Raw genomic sequence first — 23,680 nt, 5'->3', positions numbered from 1 at the left:
TGTTCCTCTTCTAGCCATCTACTCTTAAATGTTTTAACTAAAAATCACATTAATTCATACCAATAATAATGCAGTCTATAAAGTAAAAAGTAGATTTCTCTTTACCTCCTCCAAATCCCATTCTTCCCCATAGGTGTGTTAACCTGATATATTTTAAACCAACATTTGGGACTTATATTTCTCTGTCAACATTTAAAGAAAAACAATTTGTAGATTAGTATCTTCTTTCAAATATTTCTGACATGCCCTAGGTTGTCCCTTCTAATTTGATCCATAAACTCAAATTTATCTGTAACTCAGTATCTTTTATTTTAAATTGCTGCTACTCTTTTTCTGTCCTATCCTCTCTTTCCAGGAAATCCTTTGTAGGAATTCCAGGCTTCTGGGAGAAAACAGCCATATCTCTTATCTTTTCTCTGTTATAATTTCCATCTCTTCATATTTCTATTCTATACCCAAGGATAGAATTCCTTGAATTACTTTTCAGAGTCACCACTTTAGTTTCCAGTGGTGTCCCTTCTGTGACTCTGTACTCTAATGAGTTTTTCTTTTCCAACTGAGTGTTGGGAGGGGTGGCTGACAGTCATGCTTTTCATTTCCAAGAATTCTTAATATTTCTTGGACTTCTTGTTATAGTAGCCTGCTCTGTTCTTTTGATACTTATCCTCTTGAATACCCCTGACAGTGTGCTACAGACTATTTTTTAATATTTCCCCTCTATTTCTGATGCTAAGTGTGTTTCATTGGGGGTCATTTATTAGAGAATCATTGTTTCATTACTACAATCTCTGTCCAGAACAGATGAGTCTTTTCATATACCCAACAATTTGGGTAACTGCTGTTTTTCATAAATGAAGGTCTTGGCTTTTGACCCTGGCCATACATTAGAACCACCTGGAATAATTTATTAAAAACAAAAACTCCCACTCCCCTCCCTAGGATGATTAAGTTACAATTTCTGGCAGTAGGGCACTGGTATATTTTTTAAATCTCTCCAAGTGATTCTAAAGTGCAGCCCTGATCCAGATGTGCTGAAGCATAGCTGGTGAGGACTCCCTCAGTGATTGTGTGGGTTAGTGGTTCTCAAAACTCGGGATACATGTGAATCACCTGGGATGCTCATTAAAGATGCAGATGCCCCCAGGGGGTTCTGGATATCTGGATTTCTAACAAGCACTCCAGGCAAGTGAGCCTTTGCACACGGACAGGAATCATCTCTAGGCTGAAGCAGGACGTTGGCACTGCCTGTGCTTCTCCTAAGGAAGCTTCCTAACCACTGCCAGCATTTGAGCGAGTAGGAAGGTCATCCTGGGAGAAGAAACAGGACCTCACAGCTTCTCTTCATTTTCACTTGTACCTAAATAACTCGACTCTGCTTCAAGGTGGACAGAACGCTGCAGGTGTCTTAGGTTAGGCATTGCGATTAGAGTACGAGCCTGGGCATTAAGAGCAGAACCAGAGCACTAGTTGTAGGAGCAGGTAGCGCCTGCTGGGGAACAAGTGCTGACAGGTTGTGATAAACCAGTGGCCAGGTGACCACCATTCTCTCAAATGATCACATGCTTCTTTGCTCACTTTCAAGAAAGGAGGAGGAAATCCCCATGTCCATGATGCATGAAATCCATGCACTTGTCTCTCCTCCTTTCCCAAATACCAATTAAACAACCAAAAAAATAGTCCTTTCTCCACCTACCCTCCTTCCAACCTATACTTTTGAGTGCTTGCTATGTGCCAGACATAGGTCTAGGTACTACATTTTAAGTCTTATTTAGAAAGGGAATCAGGGAAAGGATGTGGTATAGAACAGCTAGACAAGTGGGATGGCCACTACAGATTGAGTGGTCACAGAAGACCTTTCTGAGAAATATTCTCGGTAGAGCCATTAACCAGATAGTGGATGTAACAAAAGAATCATGGCATTGCCAGCAGAACTGTGGCTCAATTCACTTTCTCCACATGATTTAGGTTTAACTTTCTCTCTCTGTTGGACAACAGGTGCATAAGCAGAGCTACAAGGAACCTGGCTCAGCCTGGTTGCCATAAGCACCCGCTCCCAGCCAGCCTGACCTGCTAGAGGCAGAGACTGCCCCCGAGATGCCCTGCCCAGAAAATTTGATAGAACTATTAATCCAAGTTATTAGTCAAATGCCTTCCTTGTAGTAGTCAGTCTCCAAAATGGCGCCATCCTCCCTCTTTGTAGGCATGGACCACTTCTTACCTCAAGAGAGGACACCTCCCTCCCTTTTCATCTGTGCTGGGCTTGGTGCCTTGTTTGACCAGTAGAGTGTGATGGAAGTCACATTGTGAGAACACATCACAAAGCAGCCCTGTGGCTTCTACCTTGGTCATTTAAAACATTTGCCCCTGAGATATTCCTTCTTGAAGCCCGTTGGCCATGCTGTGAGAAGCCTGAGCCACTGGAGAAGCCATGAGGTCGACAGTCTCAGCTGAGCTCCTGGTTACAACAGCATCAACTGCCATATGATGAGCCTTCTAGGCTGTACAGCCCAGTTGAGCCTTCAGGTGACCCCACCCCCAGCCGCCATTTAACCACAACTACTTGAAAGACTCTTAGTGAAAAGAGTCCCAGCTGAGCCCAGTCAACCTTGGGATAGTGAGACAGAACAATAAATCACTGTTTTAAGCCACTGAGTTTGGGGATGGTTTGTTATACAGAAGTGCATACCTAGACTACTCCCCTTTGGAGTCTTTCAAGACCCTCAGATTGTTCTTGGGACATCAAAGAAAATTACAATTATTCCTTCAGCCTTGGCCCTAAAATGGCGTCCTTGGATATTTTCTCTTTAAGGAGCTCTCCCTTGTTTCATAGTTTTTCTAGTAACTCAAAAGCCTTTTGAAGATAGCTTTCATGTTTCCCCAGATCTTAGTTTAGACATCAAATGAAGACTATATAATGGACAGCAAGGTAGTGGGAAAAAGAGAAAAGGCTTCAGGGACAGGCAGACTTGCATTCCAGTTCCAGCCATTTATCAACTGTGTGACTTTAGACAATCTGACCTCTTCCGAGCTCTGGAAATTTAAAGACAAATATCTACTTCCCTGGCTTATATTGAAATTAAAAAGGACCACTGGAAAGAAAACTTCAGAAATGAATGTTTTTATAGACAGCTCCTTCCTCTGAATCTGCCTTTTTTGTTCTCAATTTGGGAGATTTCCTCCATGCTCTTTAGTTGGGAGATGAGCTGGCATGAAAGATGGACTCCCTTGGAGAGCTGCCTGTCTCTGCTCTCCGTTGGCTTGGACTCCCCAGTGGGAGGCGGGAATTTGGTGAGAATAGCTGGGCACAGAAGACAAATAAGAGTTAGAAAAAAGCATGCAGTTAGCAATTAGAAAATGCTGTCAGGATAAGGACACATCACCCACATCACTATACACATTTTCTTATTGATTTCCTCTTAGGGTTGAACCCTTGCTGAGTGAAAAGCACTATGGTGAATACAAAGTCACATTAGACATGGTCTCTGCCTGCAAAGAGCTCACAAGATAACTGGAGAGACAATATAAACACTTAAAAAGCTAAATGATGATCCAACCTATGATTAAATGTCACAAGGAAGCATTTCTATACAACGATGGAAATAAAGGGGCTGGAAAATGGAAATAATGGGGCTAGGAGTTCCATAGGCCAAGGGAAAGTTACTCTACCGATCACCTGGAAATGAATGTCTAGAGATATTTTAATTTTCAGGATTATTTTATAATCACAGAGACCATTCAGTGGCAGCAACATGTTCAGATCTGATCTGGAACCTTAAAGGGGATAATGCTGGGAAACACCCAGGTGATACAGGAAACACATAAAGAGAAGTTGTATCCAAGGAGCTTTTAATAGAATAGATCCCTATGGCCAAATGTACTAGAAAAATAGGAGCAGATGTAAAGTATCCAGGTGTAGAAACAGGGATTGTGAATAATGGATAGTTGAGGGAATCCAGATGTACTAGAAAGTCACCCAGAAATTCATATCCTCCCCAGAACCTCATAATGGGATTTGATTTGAAAATAGGGCTGCTGCAGATGCAGGCAGTTAAGATGAGGTCATCCTAGAGTAGGTGACTTCCTAATGCAATAGGATGGTACCTTTGTAAAAAGAGAACTCGGAGACAAGACCCATGCGGAGTGAACACCGTGTGAGGACAGCCCCAAGGAGGATGCCTGTGTCTGCAGAGGCAGACATCTGAGTGCTGCATCTGCATCTGTAAGCCATCCAATGCCAAGTGCTGCCAGCAATGCCAGGAGCTGAGGGACAGGCACACAGCAGATGCACCCCGAGAGCCTGCCGAGGGAGCATGGCCCTGCCAGCACCTTGATGTCGGACTCGTGGTCCGCAGAACTGTGAGATAATAAATACCTTCCATTTCAGCCACTCGGTTTATTCTTTCCTTGTTACGGCCACCCTAGGAAACTGCTGCACCAGGGTGTCCAGTTCCCCAGACCTCCTTCTTTCTGCTGCAGGCTGACCTTGCAGCCTTTTGGATGTCCCTGCCTTTGGCTAGGACTCTGTTTCTGCATCTAATGTGGCATCCCAAGCTTTGTGGCCCACCCCAAAAAGGCCCTCCTCCCCTGACACCACTGAGGACCCTAGCACAATGTCTGTGGGCTCACCACTTGAGTGCCAGAAAGTGGTGACACTGGCGGTGGTTAGGCATCCATGCAGCAGTCTCTGTCAAAGACTGAGCAACTTCCCACACCTGGCTGGCTGGGCACAGCCTTTGACTGGGGTGCAGCTCACCGCCCCTGCAGAGGCCTGCAACCTGTCCTGGCAGAGAGCCGATGGTTGAGCCCATTCCAGGTCACAGCATGGGACCTGGCAGAAAGAGACGATATCCCACAGCTCCATAGGGCTTATATTTGCTGCTGGCCCCAACCCCAGGAGGATTTCTCCATAAACAGTACTTTTTTTGTCTCCTGGAAAAGCTATTGAGTTTGATTTTTGTTCTGTGGCTTGAGTTTGAGAGAACCCAGGGTCTTCCTTCTTGTCCCATTGTAAAAAGCCCAGCCCAGAACTTTGAAAGAGATCAATTCCCCATGTCTGAGCTCGTGGGCTTTGTCTTCCACCATGGCCCTCTTGGGCTAAGCCTGGAGATGCACAGTTGTGTACAAGAACCTCCCAATCCCCAAGCACAGAGTCTCAGAATTAAAAGCTCCTGCTGCCGCTGATTATGTCTAGCAGTGCAGAAATAGAAGAGTTGTGTTTGAATCACTTGAGTCCAGATCTACGCTTTCCACTAGTCCCATGTGGCCACTTAAATTTAAACTATAGTTATTTAAAACTAAATCAATTAAAAATCCAGCTTCTCAGTCACACTAGCCACATTTCAAGTGCTCGGTAGCCATATATGGTCAGTGGCTGCTATATTGGGGGGCACAATATAGAACACTTCCATCATCACAGGAAGTTCTGCTGGGCAGCACTGGTCTAGAGCTCTTTGTTCTTCCAAACCTTTCAATACATGTGCCCTCTCCCCCTTAAGTAAGTGTAATTCTCTAAAATAAACATTGAGAACACATCAGCTCCATAAAGAGAGGAAACATGGTTGTATTCACTTAATGTCTTTTAGAAATAATAAAAAGGCGGGGAGGGAGGTGCGGGAGAAGCATTGTTAAGCCAGTGCATCTCAGAGTTTAGTGTGCACTTGAATCATCCAGGGATCTTGTTACACAGTGTGCTCTGATTCCACGCATCTGCAGTGGGGCCTGAGATGCACCACTGGGCCATAGACGGCTCCCTGAGTGCGAGATGACAGCATGTGGCTTGTGAACTAGGACCCTATTGCTGCCCAAAGGGCCAAAGGAATCAATACAGCAAGTGACCTGTAAGTGGAAGGACAGAAGCTGAAGGAAATACTTCTGTCTTCCAACACCAAGAGAATAAGGCCCACCCCCACTGTGGTCTGAGGAGGGCCATAAGACTGGGGAGTAGAGCTCAGAACTGCCCTCTGCAGCCATGCAGCCTGCACCTGCGTCTTGAGTCCCTCGCTTCCTAGTGTGTCCTTGGGCAGAGTATCAGCAGGCCTCAGTTTCTCTATCTGTGAAATGGGAACATGCCAGTGCATTTTTCACAAAGTAGTTGTGAGGACTCGGAGTTAACGGATATAAAATGCCTGGAACATTGGCTAGGAATTGAACACGCTCTGAAGGTGGTTGTTAAATCAGGAAATGAATGCAACACTGTGCTTCTAAACAGGAGCGATTTATCCTGGATGGGATGATGCATTTCGGACCACTTGTACCTCACTTGGGTCTAACCAGGATACTGTTTCTCCCCTGTGAATTGAGGAAGGGGTGAAAGATAGGGACAACGTCTTTGATGACAGGGTGAATCCACAAGGCATCCTCAGTTTTATTTCATTTTTTTTAAGTGAAGAAAAGGAGTCAGTAGTTGGGCCTCTAACCGAAGGAATGATTGAGGAAACCAAATAAATGGAGTTGTTGTATTTCCTTTGGACAGCAGCCACTTGGCAGGCATCCTGGTGACCCTCGCCTAAATGTTGCCCCTTTCAACTGCTCTCTTTCAAGAGACTTTTTGCTATTGGCTGGTAGAGTTGTGCAGAGGTCTGCATTTGGAGTTCATGCAGGTTGTACAGAATCTCTCACTTGAATTGGAGGCATTTCCCTTCGGCATGTGGCAGCAAAGTAGATCTGGGTTGCTGGAGAGACTGTGACACAGGGTTTTGCCTGGTATTGATTGTTTGTCAAACCTTTGTTCCCCCAAAAGCAAAGAGCCCAGCCAGCAGCGGGTAAAGAGATGGGGCTTCTCTTTCGACGAAATATTGAAGGACCAAGTGGGGCGGGACCAGTTCCTACGATTCCTGGAGTCCGAATTCAGTTCAGAAAACCTCAGGTAAATCTCTCAAAAGTTTGCAGTGTGTGAGGAATTTGCATAATCAGTCTTTCTCTCTCTGCCTCCCTTTCTCAATAAAATGTTATGGTTCAAACTCAAATTGCAGCTTATCTGGCTACAGTTGAAGTGGGGAAGAACAAACTTTATATGTAGCATATATGTATGGTTATTTGCTATAACCATATTAGAACCTGCCAAAACCAGCATTTTTTGTCTTTAAGTCCAAATGGCACTTGTTCAAGTGATTGGGAGTGTCTCTAATAAATAAGTCATTGGTCAAATGGATTGGATGACACCACCCATTCACTAAAACCATGGAATTGTGGAATTTCAGAGCAGAAAAGCAGCTCAGAGACCCTCTCCTTCAAAAATTCCCATCCTGGGGTCCTGAACACTTGGCAGACTAACCAGAAGAAAAAGGGCTGAGTGGGCTCATTGCAGAATTTCAAAAAGCCAAAGTGAAGGTCATTTGATAACTAGAGACATAACTGTAAATGCTAACTAAAACCTGTTCTTCCTTTTGGTGGGGGGTGGGGAGGAGAGGATTCTGTCAATTCCATGTCCAAGTTGATACTCTGGTCCCCTACTGCCAAGGGGGGATATCTGGTTCTTTCTATTGGTCTGTAACTCATCAAGGTGAGAGAAAATGTATTAAAATATTAATAATTACTGTTCAGGAGAAGAAAACAATAAAACTTTCAAAACATGAGGTCCACTGAGAGAAAGGAAAGGGAAGATATGAAAAGGGAAAATGTCTATGGTCATGAAATATTTGGGAACTTGTGGTTTATTCAGGCTTTCATTGTAACAGATGTAGAATCAGAGGCCTATGGAAAAAGTTACTAATCTAAGACCCCTGAGTGACCTTAGCAAACTGGTGACTTCTCAGTGAGTCAGATGGAAATCTCAGTTGTCTTTTAAATACTAAGTTATAACGTATATATATATATATATGAAACTTACAACTTGGCACAAGGTTCCCTTTTATATACTAATTCTTATCTTCCAATGGCATTTTTTCAGAAAGAGAAGTTTTATTAATTTTTTTAATGTTTTTTAACTTTAAAAAGTCAGAGCATATACTGTGGGCAAAGGACTGACCCCCACTGTTAATGTGCAAAGTCCATTTTATTTATTTGGAGTCAGAGACCATGTAAGTCCATATATCAATCAAGGGATATTTATTATACACCTATGTTGCATCAAGCCCCACAAGACTCTGCTGAGGGATGCAAGAAAGTCAAGATGTATCTTTCCCTGCAATGACCCTGTAGGTCCTTGAGGAAAAAACACAAACAACTATTAAATCATTACATGAATATAAATGAGTATATACTCCAAGAACCATTTTGGAAGTGTTTTAAAAGAGGAGAGATGAATGTAAGCTGGAGTAGACAAGTCATAACTGGACTGTGAAGAATATACAGGATACCAGTAAATGAAAAAGAGGGAGGACGGCAGGTCCTGAGGACTCAGAGCTGAACATGTGTTCCCCCTTGGCTAGGGCAGCCATGTGTGGCCACTAAGCTGGAAGATCCTTTGAGCAAAGGTGTGGCAGTGGGACTGTCCTACACCATAAAGCTCTGGGAGCGCAGGTAGATGCCAATTAGCTGTATGTATTGATGCCTTTCTAGGCAGCCATGTGGCTATTGTAAAACAGATAAGGCTGAATACCTGATTTCAGGTTATGACGCAAGAGTTCTTTCCTTATGCTGAGGCGTTATTCTAAACACAGTTCCCAGTCAAGGATCTGTAATAATAGAAGGCTTGACTTCTAAAACTCTTTACTGGGATGGTGTTCAGGCCAGCCGGCCAGACTGTGCTAAGGGTCCTGCTTGGGAAGCCGTGCCTACTGTAGCCAGCATGATGCACCCAGGCGGCCCCTCTGAGCAGCGTCTTCAGCCCTGGGTCCCACCCCAAGACTGATCCCTATGAACCACCCCTATGAGTCCTTCTCATCTCTGTCCCCTGTGGGTCCCCAGAGTGGAGTGGTATAGAGGCCTCCTTTAAAGGACTATTTCTCAGCCCATGAGTGGCCTTATGACCCTCTGCCACCTGCATTGTGACAGAGACTTTGAAGAATGACCACAGGGTCCCGGTCATCTTAAGAGGCCAAGGAGTGGGAGCATCTGCTGGCTCAGCACCACCTGACCCAGTCTGAATGTAGCCAGAGTCACATATCAGTGCAGAGTGGATTCACGAAATATGCATTACACTTAAGGCCAGAAGTGTGTCCCTGGCAGGTGTTCAGGACCTCATCCTGCCATTACCTCTTGTACCTGTGCCAGCTTCTTCCTCCTGTGTCAGGAGGGGTCCATGTTGGGGGAGAGTGTGTGTGAGGGTGCTGGGAACTAATCCACACCCCCAGCATGAACCCATAAATTCAGACTTGAGGAGGGTCCACTCTGATCTATGGCAGGAGAGAGGATAAAGAAAACAGAACAGCCAGAGATAAAAAGTATAGCCCAAGAGCTTTTAAAATCCTTTTTCTGGAGGCCCAAATTTCACTTTTATGATATTCAGCATAATTGGATATATGGGGGGAGGTTGGTTTTAAATCACAAGACTTAAGGACTCTTTGTTCACCCATGACCAGGAAGTCTCTTCACCTTCGTTTGTATTCATCCCTTGGGCCACAGATATTGGCTTAGCACCCACTGTGGCCTAGGTCCCGAGCACTCAGAACTGAGTATAGTTTACCCCGTGTCCGCAGCAGCCACGTGTGTCCTGCAGATGCACCTCCACTGTGGTCCCCGTGCACAATGCCCCTAGTGCTGTGCAATGTAGCACAGTTCAAGGGTCCTGTCAGTTTGCTGTGTTGGCCACACTGGGGTCGTCCCTTCTCCCCAGATCGGTGAAGAGCCCCGGCAACTGAGATTGGAGCATGGGAGGGCAAGGAAAAGGGAGAGTGACCGAAACAGTGCAGAGGGCCTCCCCACTTTGGTCTCTCTCTGCTCCTTTTTATCTCTCAAGCAAAAGGGGTACTTAGGTCAAAATGTTATGATCTTTTGCTCAGCACCTGGAGAGCCAGGGAAGTAGCCAAGTGGTTGGGTTTACATCAGAGCTTCAGAATGCAGAACAGAGGAGCCCCAAAGAAATAGATATATGGCTCTCACAACAGCAGAGCCTCACCCCGATCCTTTAAGGAAAGATGTCTGTGATACAATGTAAGTAGAAGTCCCCTTTGATCAACTTTTTTCTGGGTGAGCCTATGAGATGAGGGAGGGGAATTACCTCAAGGGTTTAGTAGGGGCAGGGCCAGCACATTCTGTGCAGACAGCACGGGGTGTGATTGCTCACTCTCTGTGGCACCCTGAGCCGAGCCCAGGGGCTCCATCCGGATGGGGTGGGCCTTTAGAATGCACGTGGCTTCCCATCCACGAGGTGGGGGGTCGCCCGGTTCTGAAGCAGAGAATTCCAGTGAGTCACCTGACTTCATCCTCGCTTCTCTGTACATTTTCCCAAAACGGTAACAGGAGCAGCCCCTTGCCACTCTGACCCCCTCTATTTCCCCCACACAAATCTTTGTCCTTCTGTCTCAACACCCTGCCGCATGGCAGGGCGTGAGTTAAAAATCAAAACCTACAGCAGAGCGTCCTCCCCCGTACATTTTTTATGAGCTGTAACGTCCCCTGAGAGAACGTGGTTGTTCTTCTAACCTGCAGATTGATTATCCTAGTTCCACACAGCGTCAGCTGAAGGGAGGCGCAATTAAAGGGCGCACAGGGGAGTAGCCAGGCTTGCCCGGAGAGCTCCCATCTCCGACGGCTGCCCGGAGTCCTAAGATGACCTCGGAAGGTGCACTTGGCCCCCAGCGGGATTTACCGCTAACCAAACACAGGAGTAATCGGAACAGAGGTGACACAGTGCAGTGACAAGCATTTCAGCCGCTGCCCGGTGAACATCACAGCCACGGCGGTACTAGTGCGGTTGCTCGTGCAGAAAGCGGAGGGTTTCAGCCCAACCAGAGACCAAGTCGGGTTGAATCCGCCGTTTCTGAGACTGTTGGCCAGCAGAGGGCACAGAAGCCCTTCCTTCTGCGTGGAGTTTGCTGTTTGTCTGGAAATGAACTAAAAGCTAGATTTTCCTAACCCTTGAAAATCCTAGTTTATGAAACGATAGGCAAGCTGGGAACTGAGGAGCTGCCCAGACCTCCTGGCAGGATGCAGAAGGACAGACTGCTGCATGGTTTCCCCTGTTCCACCCAGCCTTGAGAAAGCCCCACTCCCTGTCATCGCCCTGGTCCTGAGAGAGAGGAAGCCCCCGGGGCAGCCCCAGACGGCCTTAAGTCTGTCCACTGCTGCCCGGCCCAGGGGCATCTGAGTCCAGGCGCCCACCCGCCAGGGCTGGTTTCTGCCTGCGTTCCTCAGCCGCGGACATGGATCACATGCCGGCACACGGCAGCCTCCGCACGCTCTGACAACTCCAGCGAAGCGGGACAGATGGTCTCCCCCGATACCAGCGAGTCCTTGAGGCCTGCCAGTCATGACAGCCCTTCTGCTGCCGGCCATGGAGGCTTAGTGCAGGACGAGTGGGTTTGACGCTGCCCTGGCGTCTTCCTCCCTGCCGGCGTCCTCGAGGAGCGCTACCTGCAGGTTTCTGATAAGAGCGGAAGCTGCGCAAGCCTCAGTGGGCCCCCCCCCACCACCACCACCACCACCACCGTCCGCTGAAGATATGCAGAGGGGAGCGCCTGCGGCTCTTCCAAGGGGAGTGTGGCCGGACGGCTCAGGCCTGTGAGCTTGCAGATGGCAACACAAACCAGAGCCTGTTCTGAATTTAAAACTGACACAAAGGTTTTATGAAGCTGGTGATGGTAAACACATATGAGATGTCAGCATGTTGTTGTGACAGCATCTTCGCTGCCACCTCAGAGAGATAAGGCAGGTCATCTTCAAGGCAGGCGGAAGGCTGAGAGGGTTCCCGTGTGTGCCAGGAGAGAATGCTTCTGTCAAGGGAATGTCACACTGCCTCCACCTCCCCGCCCTCCTCTGCCTCCTGCCTGGTGTTTCTTCTCATGCTTTTTTTTTTTATTCTTGGTTCTATCTGACAAAGTGAAGCTTTTAATGCTCTATGTAAAAGTTTATTAAATTTGATTCTGAAGTTTCCATTTCCATCCGCTCCAGACCTTTTCTCTGCCCAGCCGAGTGATGTGCATTAATGTGGCTCCCAAATCATTCTGGCAAGGAGACCCAGAGGCTTCAGGAGCCACAGGGAACCTGCAGGGCTCAGAAGCCGCCAGCTCCTCAGGGACCCAGAGCTTCAGAGCTCCTCCTCAGCGCAGCCTGGAACAAGGGACAAAAATGACAGAGGGTGACACCCCACGTGACATTGATTGAGGGGGCAGGAATTCCCCTGGGAGTCGTCCTTTTGTGCGAGGAATTGCGGGTCTGGCAGGCTTGGGGAGGATGCTCCCCAGAGAAGCTGCTTGCAGCCCAGGGTCTCAGCCCAGAGGCGACTGCCTGAGAAGGGCTGTTTTCCCGGCTGCCCCTGCCTGCATGTGGCTGCAGAAGACCCTCCACCTTAGTCTTTGGTGAGTGGCCCATCAGCACTCCTGCCAGTCCTTTGAAAACCAGTACTAGTTTCTTTCTTAAGAGCTGGGTTTCCCAAATTTCACCTGCCCATCAAACACTGCCCTCCAGGCACAGACAGCCTCCAGGAACTGTCGTCTTCAGAGGACCAGCCTCACCTGTTACCGTTCCAGCCACCTCCTTCACCTCACGGCAGACCAACGGGGTGGGACAGAGAAGGAATCTAGGGAACAGGCCGGGGGAAACGGAGGAGACCCACTCCTTGGCTGAGTTTCGGGGGTTCCCGTGAACAGCTGAGCGCATGAACATGGCCTTTCCTACTCTCCCATGCCCTCCTGGCTCCAGGCAAAGAACCATTCACTCTCCTCCTTTCCCCACTAGCCGTTGGCGCTAGACCTGGGGCAGAAAGGAAGAGGGCTGGCGTTGAGGGGCAAGTGATGCCCGTGTGAAGAGTCCCTTGGAGCCTCTGCCCAGGCCACCCAGAGAGAAACCCAGTATTGAACCTGTGGCCACCACCCGGACCCCTCCATAGCTCCCACCCACAGGACCTGGAGGCATTTCAGAGGTACCCCTGGATGGGGTCTTCTTCACAGAGCCCTCCACCCACTTCGTACCCATTTTACAGATGAGCGAGGAGATGCCTAGAGAAGCACACCATGTCAAGACGGCCGCACAGCCAGGATGAGGACTGAACTGTGCTTCCTGATCTCCTGGTTAAGGAAGGTCATTATAGCTCCTTCCCTGCCTCTCGCTTTTCAAGACCAACGAGGAAACTGAGGGAACTGTGAGGGTTTTTTTGTTTCGTTTTTTTTAAGATCATTAGAATCCCAAATCCCACACACATCAGTCTTCCTCTCCTCAAGGAAATGGAGCCGCAATTACCTCAGTTGGCCACTTAGTGGCGCCTTTGGGCCATACACTCGGCTTCAAAGACTTGTCTAACCAGCAACAGAAAAACATGCTTAACCTTTTAAAAAACAAAAACAAGTACATCTCACTTTGGGTAAAATTTGGTGGCAGATTGAATGCACTTCCCACCATGTCATGGTTCAGCTTCTCTTGTCTCTTCTTTCATTGACTGGAGAACATGTGATCCCAGGGGCTAGGGGAACCACAGGTGTCGCTTCCCCGTATCTCCTGGATTTGTTCACAGGGCACAAACTGTGCCACCCAGACCTGGGTCCTGCTGAAGGCCCTCCTCGGGGCTGCCTTGGAAGCCATCCTCACGGCCTGGGGGGCTGTTGTCCAAGCTCCAGCCCCGGTTGCTGCGGCTCTCAGCAGAAAAGAGCTCACACCGCTCTCCCAGCGGCCGTGGACATGCTGACGCAGAGGCTTCCGTGAGAGGCGAATAAGCAAGTGAGCAGGAGATTTTTCTCTCCAGCGCTCCCTGGAGAATCTTCTGGCAGAGTGTCTCCCCATGAATACCCCTTCAGCTTTGTTCCAAATGAGCTCATCTTCAGTCCAACACCCGTTTATTGGGTGCCCACTGTATGCCACGCTCCACGCCCGGCACCGATGTTGCAAACCAACTGTCTCCTTCCCTATCTCTAACGTGAATAGCTGGTCCTTCCAGCTCAAATATCCTTTATGATCCCAAGATTCTATCTGCTTCTGGGATCTTCCTTCATTCTGATGCCTCCAACTGATCCCAACCAGATAAGACAAAGGAATTCACAGTGTCTGTGTCATGGCATCTATGTAGAGCAGTGGTTCTCAACTAGGGTTGATTTTTTACCTCCAACAGGACATTTGGTAATGTCCGGAAAGATTTTTTATTGCCACAGCTTGGGGAGGGGAGGCCACTGGTATCTTGTAGGTAAAGACCAAGGTTGCCCCTAGACATCCTACAATGTACAGGGCAGTCCTCCTGCCCCGCAAAGACTTAACAAGCCCCAAATAGAAATAGTGCTGAGGATAAAGGGAAATCAATCTCTTTTTGGCGACCTGAAGCACAGTGGCCTTCTAATGTGCACTTCTTTCCACCTTCTGCATTTTCAGCAGTCCCTAGGGTCTTTGTTACCTGGGTAGTGGCAACAGGGAGGTCTGGGGGCTGCAGTAGAATGAGTTTCATGTCATGTCACTTCTAGAACATCCAGCAGAGTCCAGATGCCGAGCCCCCTGGAGCTGACTATCTTTATGCTTCCACTTCAGGTTCTGGTTGGCTGTCCAGGATCTCAAGAAGCAACCCCTACAGGATGTGGCCAAGAGGGTGGAAGAAATCTGGCAAGAGTTTCTGGCTCCAGGGGCCCCGAGTGCAATCAACCTGGATTCTCACAGCTATGAGATAACCAGTCAAAACATCAAAGACGGAGGGAGATACACATTTGAAGATGCCCAGGTTTGTTTATTTATTTACTCAAAAAGTTCTGTTGAAAGCTATTCATTCATGCACTCCACCACCCTGCTCTAACACGAGTCCAAGGCCTTGTGTGTGGTTAGACTTTCAGGTTGTATTATTTATAAGGCCAAAACCATTCCAGGTAGGTGCATAATAAAATTCTAGGGAGATTGTTTTCCTAGATTACACAGAAATAGAAATTTACAGATCTATGGATCTTTCGCAGGAACATCTCAAAACTTTTTTACAAAATCTGAAGTCCTGGAAACCATGACACAACATCAGCAAAGTGAGTGGAGTGAGCTGGCAGGGTCATGAATCAAGCCCACATCTAACTGCAAAGCCCGTACAGCCACCACCCTACACTGCCTCCACAGAGATTCCCAACTACGTGGTTACTGTTTGGGGAGCACCTCATATTCCAGGCCCTGTGCTATGAGATGAGATGCCACAAAGAACAGCAAAAGCCCCTGCCCTCGAGGAGGTTACAGGCTAGTGGGGGAGAAAGACAGTAGGTGGGCAGTCTTGCCAATGGGAGAAGTGCCTCAAAGGGGTGAACTCAAGGGTTTGAGGAAGCCCACACAACCTGAAAGGCACAATTTGAGGCACAGATGCTGATGGGGCTGATGAAACAGAAGCCACATAAGCCACCCTACACGGCAAGCTTTTCCTTGAGGGCTGGGAGGTGCCATTTCTAAAGATAAACATCAGGTCAGTTTCTCACTTCCTGACCTCTAACTTTTATTCCTCCTACCATCCTACACCCAGCAACAGGGCTTAAGGCTTCACTCTTGTCTCCTCAGCCCTCTTCATTGCTCTCACCTGTGGGGTCCCCGATAGAGAATTTGGGCCATACGCCCGCCCACAGACGTTATCTAATTTCGGAAACTCAGAGGCACGAATGCAAATAACGTCATGAGAACAGAACCAGTGTTCCTTGCCATCCCGATCTGCCTCGTTATTTGCTCAGAACATCAGAATGGGAACCCAGCAGGCTCAGCACCATACCTGTATTTTCTCTCCCATCGTCATGAGCTCCACTGAATGCCTGTGCCGGACAGATTCGGTTCTATAGAGTGCCATGTCTTTGTTTTATAAAATTGCAAGTCCGTCACCCTTTGCAGCCTCAAAGTAAAATATTTGGGTCATGAGAAGTCTTTTTTTCTGATCGATTTTTGTATGTATGTGTGTGTATATATGCTCCCAAGAACATACTGACATCTAGTTTTTGAGGAGAGTGATGGAGGAGCTCCATGGTGCAGGAGAAGCTCCTGGGTTGAATCATCTGAAACACAATAATCCATTATCCATGAAATATAAGAAAAGGGACACTGGTCAGAAGCATGCTGTACCCAGCCCAGCACTATCGCATGAAGCATGACGTTAGGAAGGATTCTTTTCATCTTTTATTATGTGTAAAATTGGAAAGAGTCAAACAGCAAACCTTATGGACCCTCATCCAGCCTCAGCAATCATCAACACAAGACTGATCTCCTTTTATCTGTGTCCTACCACTTTAAACCTACCATTGGCTATTTTAAAGCAAATCCAAGACATTCTATCATTTCATCTATAACATTACCATAATACCATTATCACACCTTAACAAGCTAGCAATAATCCCTTAATATTATCCAATGTCAAGCAAGTGTTCAAACCTATGGTAATCCCATAAATGCCTTTTCTTAATCTTATTTAAAATCAGAGTATAAATAAGGCCCACACACTGCAGATTGACTTGTCTTTTGAGTTCCTTTTAATCTACACTTTCCCATGCCCCTCCCCATCCCCTTGCCATTTATTTGATGAAGAAATCGGATTCTTTGTCCACAGCCTGGATTTTTCTGATTGCAGCCCTGTAGTGCTATTTAACATGTTTTTCTACCACCTGTATTTCCTATAATCAGTAGTTTGATTTAGACACTTAATTGGATTTACTTTTGAATATTGTGGACAAAACTACCTCATCAAATGTGTTGTGCCCACTTTTCAGAGCCACGTAATATCTAGTTGTCTCTTTTTGTGATTTTTAGCAGCTGTTGATGTTCATTGCATAGATCCATTAGTTCATTAGGGATTACAAAATGGTGATGTTCTAATTCTACCATTCTTTCTTCATTATTAGCTGAAATACAAATGATTATATACATCTACTATTTGATTATCTAGTAATACAATTCACATAGGAAAGATAGGGTGAGTGAATCTTTCCCTTTATTGGCCAGTTTTCAAAATGAGTGGTTTACTATCATTTTCCAATGGTGATCAGTTAGGGTTTTTTGTTTTGTCTTTAGTATCTCTGCTTAAACATATTTGATGTGTTTTATTAAATTTTGTTTATTATTTTTATTGATCCTTTTGTCCTCTCTGGCCAGTTGGCTCCTTCTGACATGACCCTCATAGTCTTTGATGTCATCTAAATAGCAAAGAAGCCAAGATGTTCCAAACCCTTCTGCAGACCTGGAATCAGTTAATTCTCCAAGAATCCCTGATTCCTCTTAGTGGAAAATGGTTTTTAGAGAACAAAATGAGGGGCACTTAGAGGTGCTCATTGTTCCTGGGTTGATTATTGTTTCCAAGCATTTTCTATGGACAGAGCTAAGAAATGGGTGGTGGTTGTTTGTAATAAAAATACGTTATGAGTTCATACTGATATTTTCTACTCAAATTGAAAACTACAGGAGTTTTTGTTTAATCTCTTCTTTCTTATATCATACTTCCTATCTCTACATTGAGAATCTTGGTTCTCAAGCATGTCACAAATGAGACATTAGCGCTTCATATCATTACTCATTTATCCTGCATTACCACAGAGCAGTCTCAAAGCCACAGTGCCAACAACAGCAGCAATGGTGTGATTATCACCTGGCTTTTTAATTACTGTATAGTATTCCATTGTGTGGAAGCACCATAGTTACTGTGGTCCCTTAATAAGATAAGATAAATATTTACTATTTTATTTTCCTAATGTTGGTAATATTCTTTTTTATGCTTCTGTGTTTGACATGTCAACCAGTCCTCTTTTCTTGACATTTGTTGTTTCTAATTCAACAAAGATATGATGGGAAATCTTAGGAAGTCAGCAGGTCATTCCTTGACAAGTTTCTGAATAGACAGCCTGCATTAGTACAGTGCTCTGCCACTTTTCAGATGTGGAAAAGTGGAAAGAGTCAAACAACAAACAAAAGCTGTTAATCTTTGCTCCAATGGCGGAGGTGGTAGCATTGTGTGCCTGTATCACAACACTGCACCAAGTTTCCTGATATTAATCCTTGATTGGAGGGCATTTCCCGGTACTTTTCAGGTACTTGCAAATGCATTCTATCTCATTCTTGAGGTAAACTGGACATGAAGATACTCAGAACATCTCTAATCTCGTCATTATATGTTAGGATTGGTCTCCTACAAATTCAATAACACAGTCTTCCTAAACCAGTTTCCCTTTTCAGCCCATTCCCTTTTGTTTCTTAAGTGTGTTTTCCACCGTAAATATACATAGTGCTTCTAACTAGCAGTGTGACCTTGGACAGGTTACTGAGACTCCCTGAGTCTTCCTTTCATCATCTGCAGAACAGAGATACACTGGCATCTATGCATAGGGATGGAAAGGGGTCAAGGTTAAATGAAGCATGCCAATAGTAAAAGTGTCTGGCCCACAGTAAGATAGAAGAAATATGTACTATTTTATTTTCCTAATGTCATCAGTAGTCTTTTATTATCACCCAAATAGGGTGATTCTGTAGCCTGCCTTTTACACAATGGGTTGGTTAAAAAAACTAAACTTTTTCCAAAAAAAGCCAGATAATATAAATTTTAGGCTTTGTGGGTCATATGGTCTATGCCATTTGTACTCAATCCTGCCATATAAAAACAGCTATGCTGTAACAAGGTAACAATGTAAACAACGTAAGTGAGTGGGCGTGGCTGTGTTCCCAAAACCTTTATTTATGGACACTGAAAGTTCAGTTTCATATAATTTTCCAAGACATATGATTCTTTCAATTTTTTTTCAGCCATTTAAAAATGTAAAAAATCCATTCGTACCTTACAGGACATCAAGAAATAAACAGTGGGTCAGATTTGAGCCATGGGCTGTAGTTGAGACCCCTGTGCTGAACAATATATCATGAAAACCATTGAAAAGTTTCAAGAAAAACAGAAAGAAGAAAGAGGGTTGGGAGTGGTTACTCTTCTGTTTACATGAAAGAGTAGATCAGAGGAGACTCAGTCTTGGTGCAGTAATAGCAGCACCCCAGTGTGCAAAGGTTTCTGCATCAGGGTTGAATGTTGCAGAGTGAAGTGAGAAGTCAGCCAGTAGCATGATACAGTGATACTGACACTGCCTTACCCTTCCTGGCCAGCACCACTGCCTGCACCAGCTACACAGGTGTGACTCAGAAGTTTCCAGGTAAGGAAAGATGGTCAAAATCCCCAGCAGCTCATGAGCACCCAAAACTTGTGCTCAGATCTCCCTACTTGCTGGCCAAGAGTCTGTTGTTCAGATCACACTGCTCCTGGATTGTTAATGCTGAGGGCTCGGTTGTCATTCTGAAACTTGGAGAAACAGGTGGCTCCTGACCTGCATATACTTTGTCTAAGATTGTACATATACGTCCTTTAATCTGGCTCTGTGTGTGCCCAGCTGCAAAGTGGGAATGGTGGGCCCTAAGCCTTTTGGAAACCCCTCTCCCCACCATAATTGTGATCAGGAGCTCTGGACAGCTTCCTCAGCTGGTCACAATGGTTCTCACGAGCCCCCCACAGTGGTCAGAATGCCAACAGCAGGGTGAGTGTGTGCCCTACCATTTGGGGTCCGTAGCTGGAGTGAAGGCTCGGCCAGGTTTATGGATTCATTTGAAATGGGGACTGGGAATGGGGTGCAGATGCTCTGTGAGGATTTTGTTTTTTATTTGACATCATTGTTAGAGCAAAGGTAATTGCCTGTGTTTGCTTCCTGTGGAAATATTTCACCAAACACCCTGTCAGCATGGGCCCAGCATTTGCACTTGTGTTTTGCTGGTCCAGTTGGCTTTTTTGAAAATTTGGGCCAAGACCAAATCTTCCATAAAGGTCTGTGGGCTGTGACCGTAGCCCTCAGCTGTTTGCTGTGTTGTTCCAATTTCATAGATTCTGCCTCATGAGGACAGAAAAAAAAGAAAAATGGGCTTGATTTTTATTTTTTTAAAGATTCGGTTCTTCAGGCTAGTGATTGAATTCTCTGCCCTCAACCATGGGGCATCAGAGGACCTGCACCCACTTGCTATGTGGTCTCAGACAAGGATCTTGACCTTCTGGGTCTTGGTTTTCTTGGCTGTATAATGGGGGTAATGTCTTCTCTACAGCCCTTTAAGGATTGCTGAGAAACCAGACGAGCTAAAAATCCTGAAAATTCTTTGAATGAGTAAAACATGCTATATATTCATACTCGTGAATTTCCAAAAATTAATGGCTTCAGTGTTCTGGAGGTCTCAGGGGGCAGGGTGGAAATGCAGAAAAAGAGTACAGGGTCCAAGTTTGGGGGTCTTAAGGCCATCCTAAGGAATTTGAACTTTTCTCACCCTGAAGACAGAAGGGAAGCATGGAAGGCTTTGACTAGAAGAGCATGAATCAGAAGTTGGTGGTGGGCAGAGAGAGCTGGAGCCAAGAGAGGGCTGGATCTCAGGGGTATGCAGTCGAAAGCTTTGCTGGTGGGTTTTGGAAGAAAGAATGAAACCACAGGATTGGAAACCTAAGTCTTCCTCCTAGGGCATTCACCTCCTTCCAGAGTCTCCACAGGCTGTAGGAGGGAGATGGGGTGCAGTAGCTGCCTGGCTTCAATTTAAAAGTCTCAGAGTATCCAAAGATGTTCCAAGAACTATATCACTGGGTCTTTTCAATCACCTGTCCATCTCTCCATCCATCCATTTATGCACATTCATTTTCCTATTCCAGCTGGGAGACCTGAACCTGGGTTATGAAGTTCTATACTGAGGGAAATTGCAAAGGAAATAGGAGGCCTAGGTGGTATTTTGACATTAGGCAGAGCTTGTTTAAGAGCACATCATTCTTTACAAACAAAACAAAACAGGCCCAAGAAAACACTTTGTTGAAATTGGATTGACAGTTGAATTGGGCAGACCAACTTGTTGGCTTTGGTCCCTTTAGGTTCCCAAGTAGACTTCCCAGCTGGCCAGGCCCCACTGCTTTCCTGACCTGCAGTAGCTGCTGAGATGCCCCACCTTACCCAACGCCTGTAGTGTCAGCCTTCCAGAGCACTTCTGGATTCGGAAGTTCTTTGATGGGAGTGTGGGAATTTAGCCTTCTTTAACTTTTATAAGTCCCTTCGATACCAAAGTACTGCTCTGCATATGGTTGATTGAGGTTTAAAAAAATTTCCTTGACAACTCAGTACAGAATTGTGACACTCTCAGCTGTACCTATTACAAAAAATAAGGGCGATTTCTCCCTTGGCTTTCCACTTTGCAAAATCTTGCCAAACAACCTTGGGGAGTACATATAGTAAGTGATCAATAAATACCAGTTAAATTAAATTTCTACAATATGCCAAATTCAGCAAAACTTAATATCCACTAAGCCCAGATGTTCTAGGCTCTGGGAATATAGAGATACATAGGAGGGTCCCTTCCCTTAAGCAGACCTCAATCTCAGTTACTAAAACCCTAGTTGGCTATCGTCCATGCACAGAATGATGGAAGGGCAACCTCAAAGGCCAAATGAGGTCAGGGTGATGAAGTAAATGAGAAATATACCAGCAAGGCTACACCCACCTTGAGTAGACAAGAAGCCTCTAGTCAAAAGTTTCTATTACTACCTAAAAGATAATTAAGACAAGGCTTCCAACATGTTTTGTTTTAACAGCCAGCACCTCCTGTAGTACACATTTATGATTGTCCCAGATTACTCAGAGTAGAGGTCCTCCTCGCCTGGTGAAAGCTGTTAATCTTTGCTCCAGTGGTGGAGGTGGTAGCATTGTGTGCCTGTATCACAACACTGCACCAAGTTTCCTGATATTAATCCTTGATTGGAGGGCATTTCCTGGTAGACTTCCCATGCCAGACATATTTTACTAAAGAATGCCACAGCACTGCTTGCTCCAGGAATTACTCATTTTATTCTGTGGGTGGTTTTATTTTAGGGAGATGAATAGCAGAGGGGGGGATGCATTCTGAAAAGAACAAATCAGTTGTTTGTGATCTGGTTCTGTGTGTTACCACGCAGACTAGTAGTTCCTGGAGAGAAGGCGTCAGAGAACTACATTCCAACATGTCTTTGTTGATGCTTCAGAGCACAGATACTTGCACCAAACCCCGTGACTTTGAAGAGGAAAAGGGAACCACTTGTCTAAGTTAATACCCATGGTATTTGGGTAGGTAAAAGGCAATATGCAAAGCTATCTTTGAAGCTACTCTTATCTAAGAATAGAGGCTAAACAACATCAAATTACTGTGCCCTTTGGCCAGTTAAATTGAACGTATTTATACAGATGCTTTGTGGGGTAAAGGCAATTTACTCAAAGATAATTTACTCTGACACTCTCTTATGACTTGAATGCTGCATTACATGGAAAAAGGGGCCCCCATGTCCTACTTAGAAGGACAAAGGAATTCAAATGGGGCCTTCTCCTTTAAGATCCACATGATCCTAGGATGATCATCCAAAGCTATATCCATGAAGACACAAGCTACTATCTTTCCCTCAGGGGGCTGTCCACATTCCTCTTCTGTATTTGTTAAGCAGATGCTGAGCTGGGATCCACATCAATTCCTTAGCACCATGCTGTCCTACCTCTGTCCTCCTGCAGGGCCCACATTGAAACAAATGCTAACTTTCCCCGGATTTCAGCTAACCACGCCTAAGGTCTGAGGACCTTAGGGTTAAGATAGTCAAGAGTCTCTTGAAAGGTGAGACTTGGGTATCTTCTGGGTGACTTTCTTGACTTCCCGAGGACTCCAGTCAGCGCCCAGGGCTGTGCCAGTTCGGAGCCTTCCTGCTGGTATGGAAAGCACTTTTAAGGTGAGAAACCAGAGCCTATGTCCGCCTGGGGGACTCAGCCATTACCATCACTGACAACAGTGGTAGTGAATGTTTTCTGAAAGGAAATGGGGGGCAGCTCCACCTACTACCGTCATGACTCAGATTAGGACTTGAGAGGATGCACCTAACGTTTCTGCTGGCCACACTTTGAAGGCTTGACTTGTCTCAGTCATGCAGCACTGACTCCCCCAAAACCCCAACTTAAGGACAATGAAAAGCAGCATGTTGCAAGGAAAGAGCATGTGCTTTGGGGTCACACATTTCTAGGTTCAGATCCTGGCTCTGTACCTGAGCAAGTCCCTTAAACTTTTTGAGTTTCAGCATCCTCTTCTGTAAAATGGGGTTGTTTAAACTTAGACCCCAATTCAGAGCAAACAACAGCACCAACTAAAATAACACAGCTGGGCTCTGTCTCACCTTTCCTCCTATCCCAGGCAACTTTCAGTCTTTGGTCTCATCCCCGTGTCACCCCTGGCAAGCACGGTCACAACACGAACGCTGGTTATTATTACTCTACATGCACATCGTTTTGTAGTGCCTTCACTTATGCTTCCTCATTTTCTTGTGTAACAGGCAGAAATAGAGAGCTGAGCAAGGGCAGTCAGGACCCGAATCCCAGACTCTGGCTCCCAGCCCAGCTCCCCTGCCACCACCCCCACACAGCAACATCACATTCTGCCTCCCAGCCTCACCTTCCTCCAAGGGACCCATGGCTCCCAAGTCCGGATGTTGTTCCAGGAAGCATGGACATGGAGGGCGGAGATGAGGCACATACATCTGCAAAAAGGAAGATAGGACACTTGAAAATCTCAAGAAGGGCTCTTGGCAGATGTGCAATGCACCAAATGAGTGGTTTCCCGCTCCAGGTGGACGTCCTAAAGCTGGGAAATGAGATCTTAGCTGTTTCAGGAA

General features: G+C 45.9%; 1 protein-coding gene across 7 annotated transcripts in view; it reads left to right on the top strand.

Annotated features, from left to right (window-relative positions):
- RGS6 (regulator of G protein signaling 6) overlaps positions 1 to 23,680 on the top strand; it is a 530,176-nt gene that overhangs the window by 473,773 nt on the left and 32,723 nt on the right. For all 7 annotated transcript variants that reach the window (XM_036997960.2, XM_073242184.1, XM_036997925.2 and 4 more), the window contains 2 exons: positions 6,740 to 6,865; positions 14,548 to 14,734. In XM_036997960.2, the coding sequence (XP_036853855.2) occupies positions 6,740 to 6,865; positions 14,548 to 14,734 (313 nt within the window). The remainder of the gene's footprint in view (positions 1 to 6,739; positions 6,866 to 14,547; positions 14,735 to 23,680) is intronic.

Source organism: Manis javanica, chromosome 8 (assembly GCF_040802235.1).
Source record: "Manis javanica isolate MJ-LG chromosome 8, MJ_LKY, whole genome shotgun sequence".
In the NCBI taxonomy this organism is placed as follows: domain Eukaryota; kingdom Metazoa; phylum Chordata; class Mammalia; order Pholidota; family Manidae; genus Manis; species Manis javanica.
Note: the sequence above shows the minus strand (reverse complement) of the source record. Positions and strands in the feature narration are given on the sequence as shown.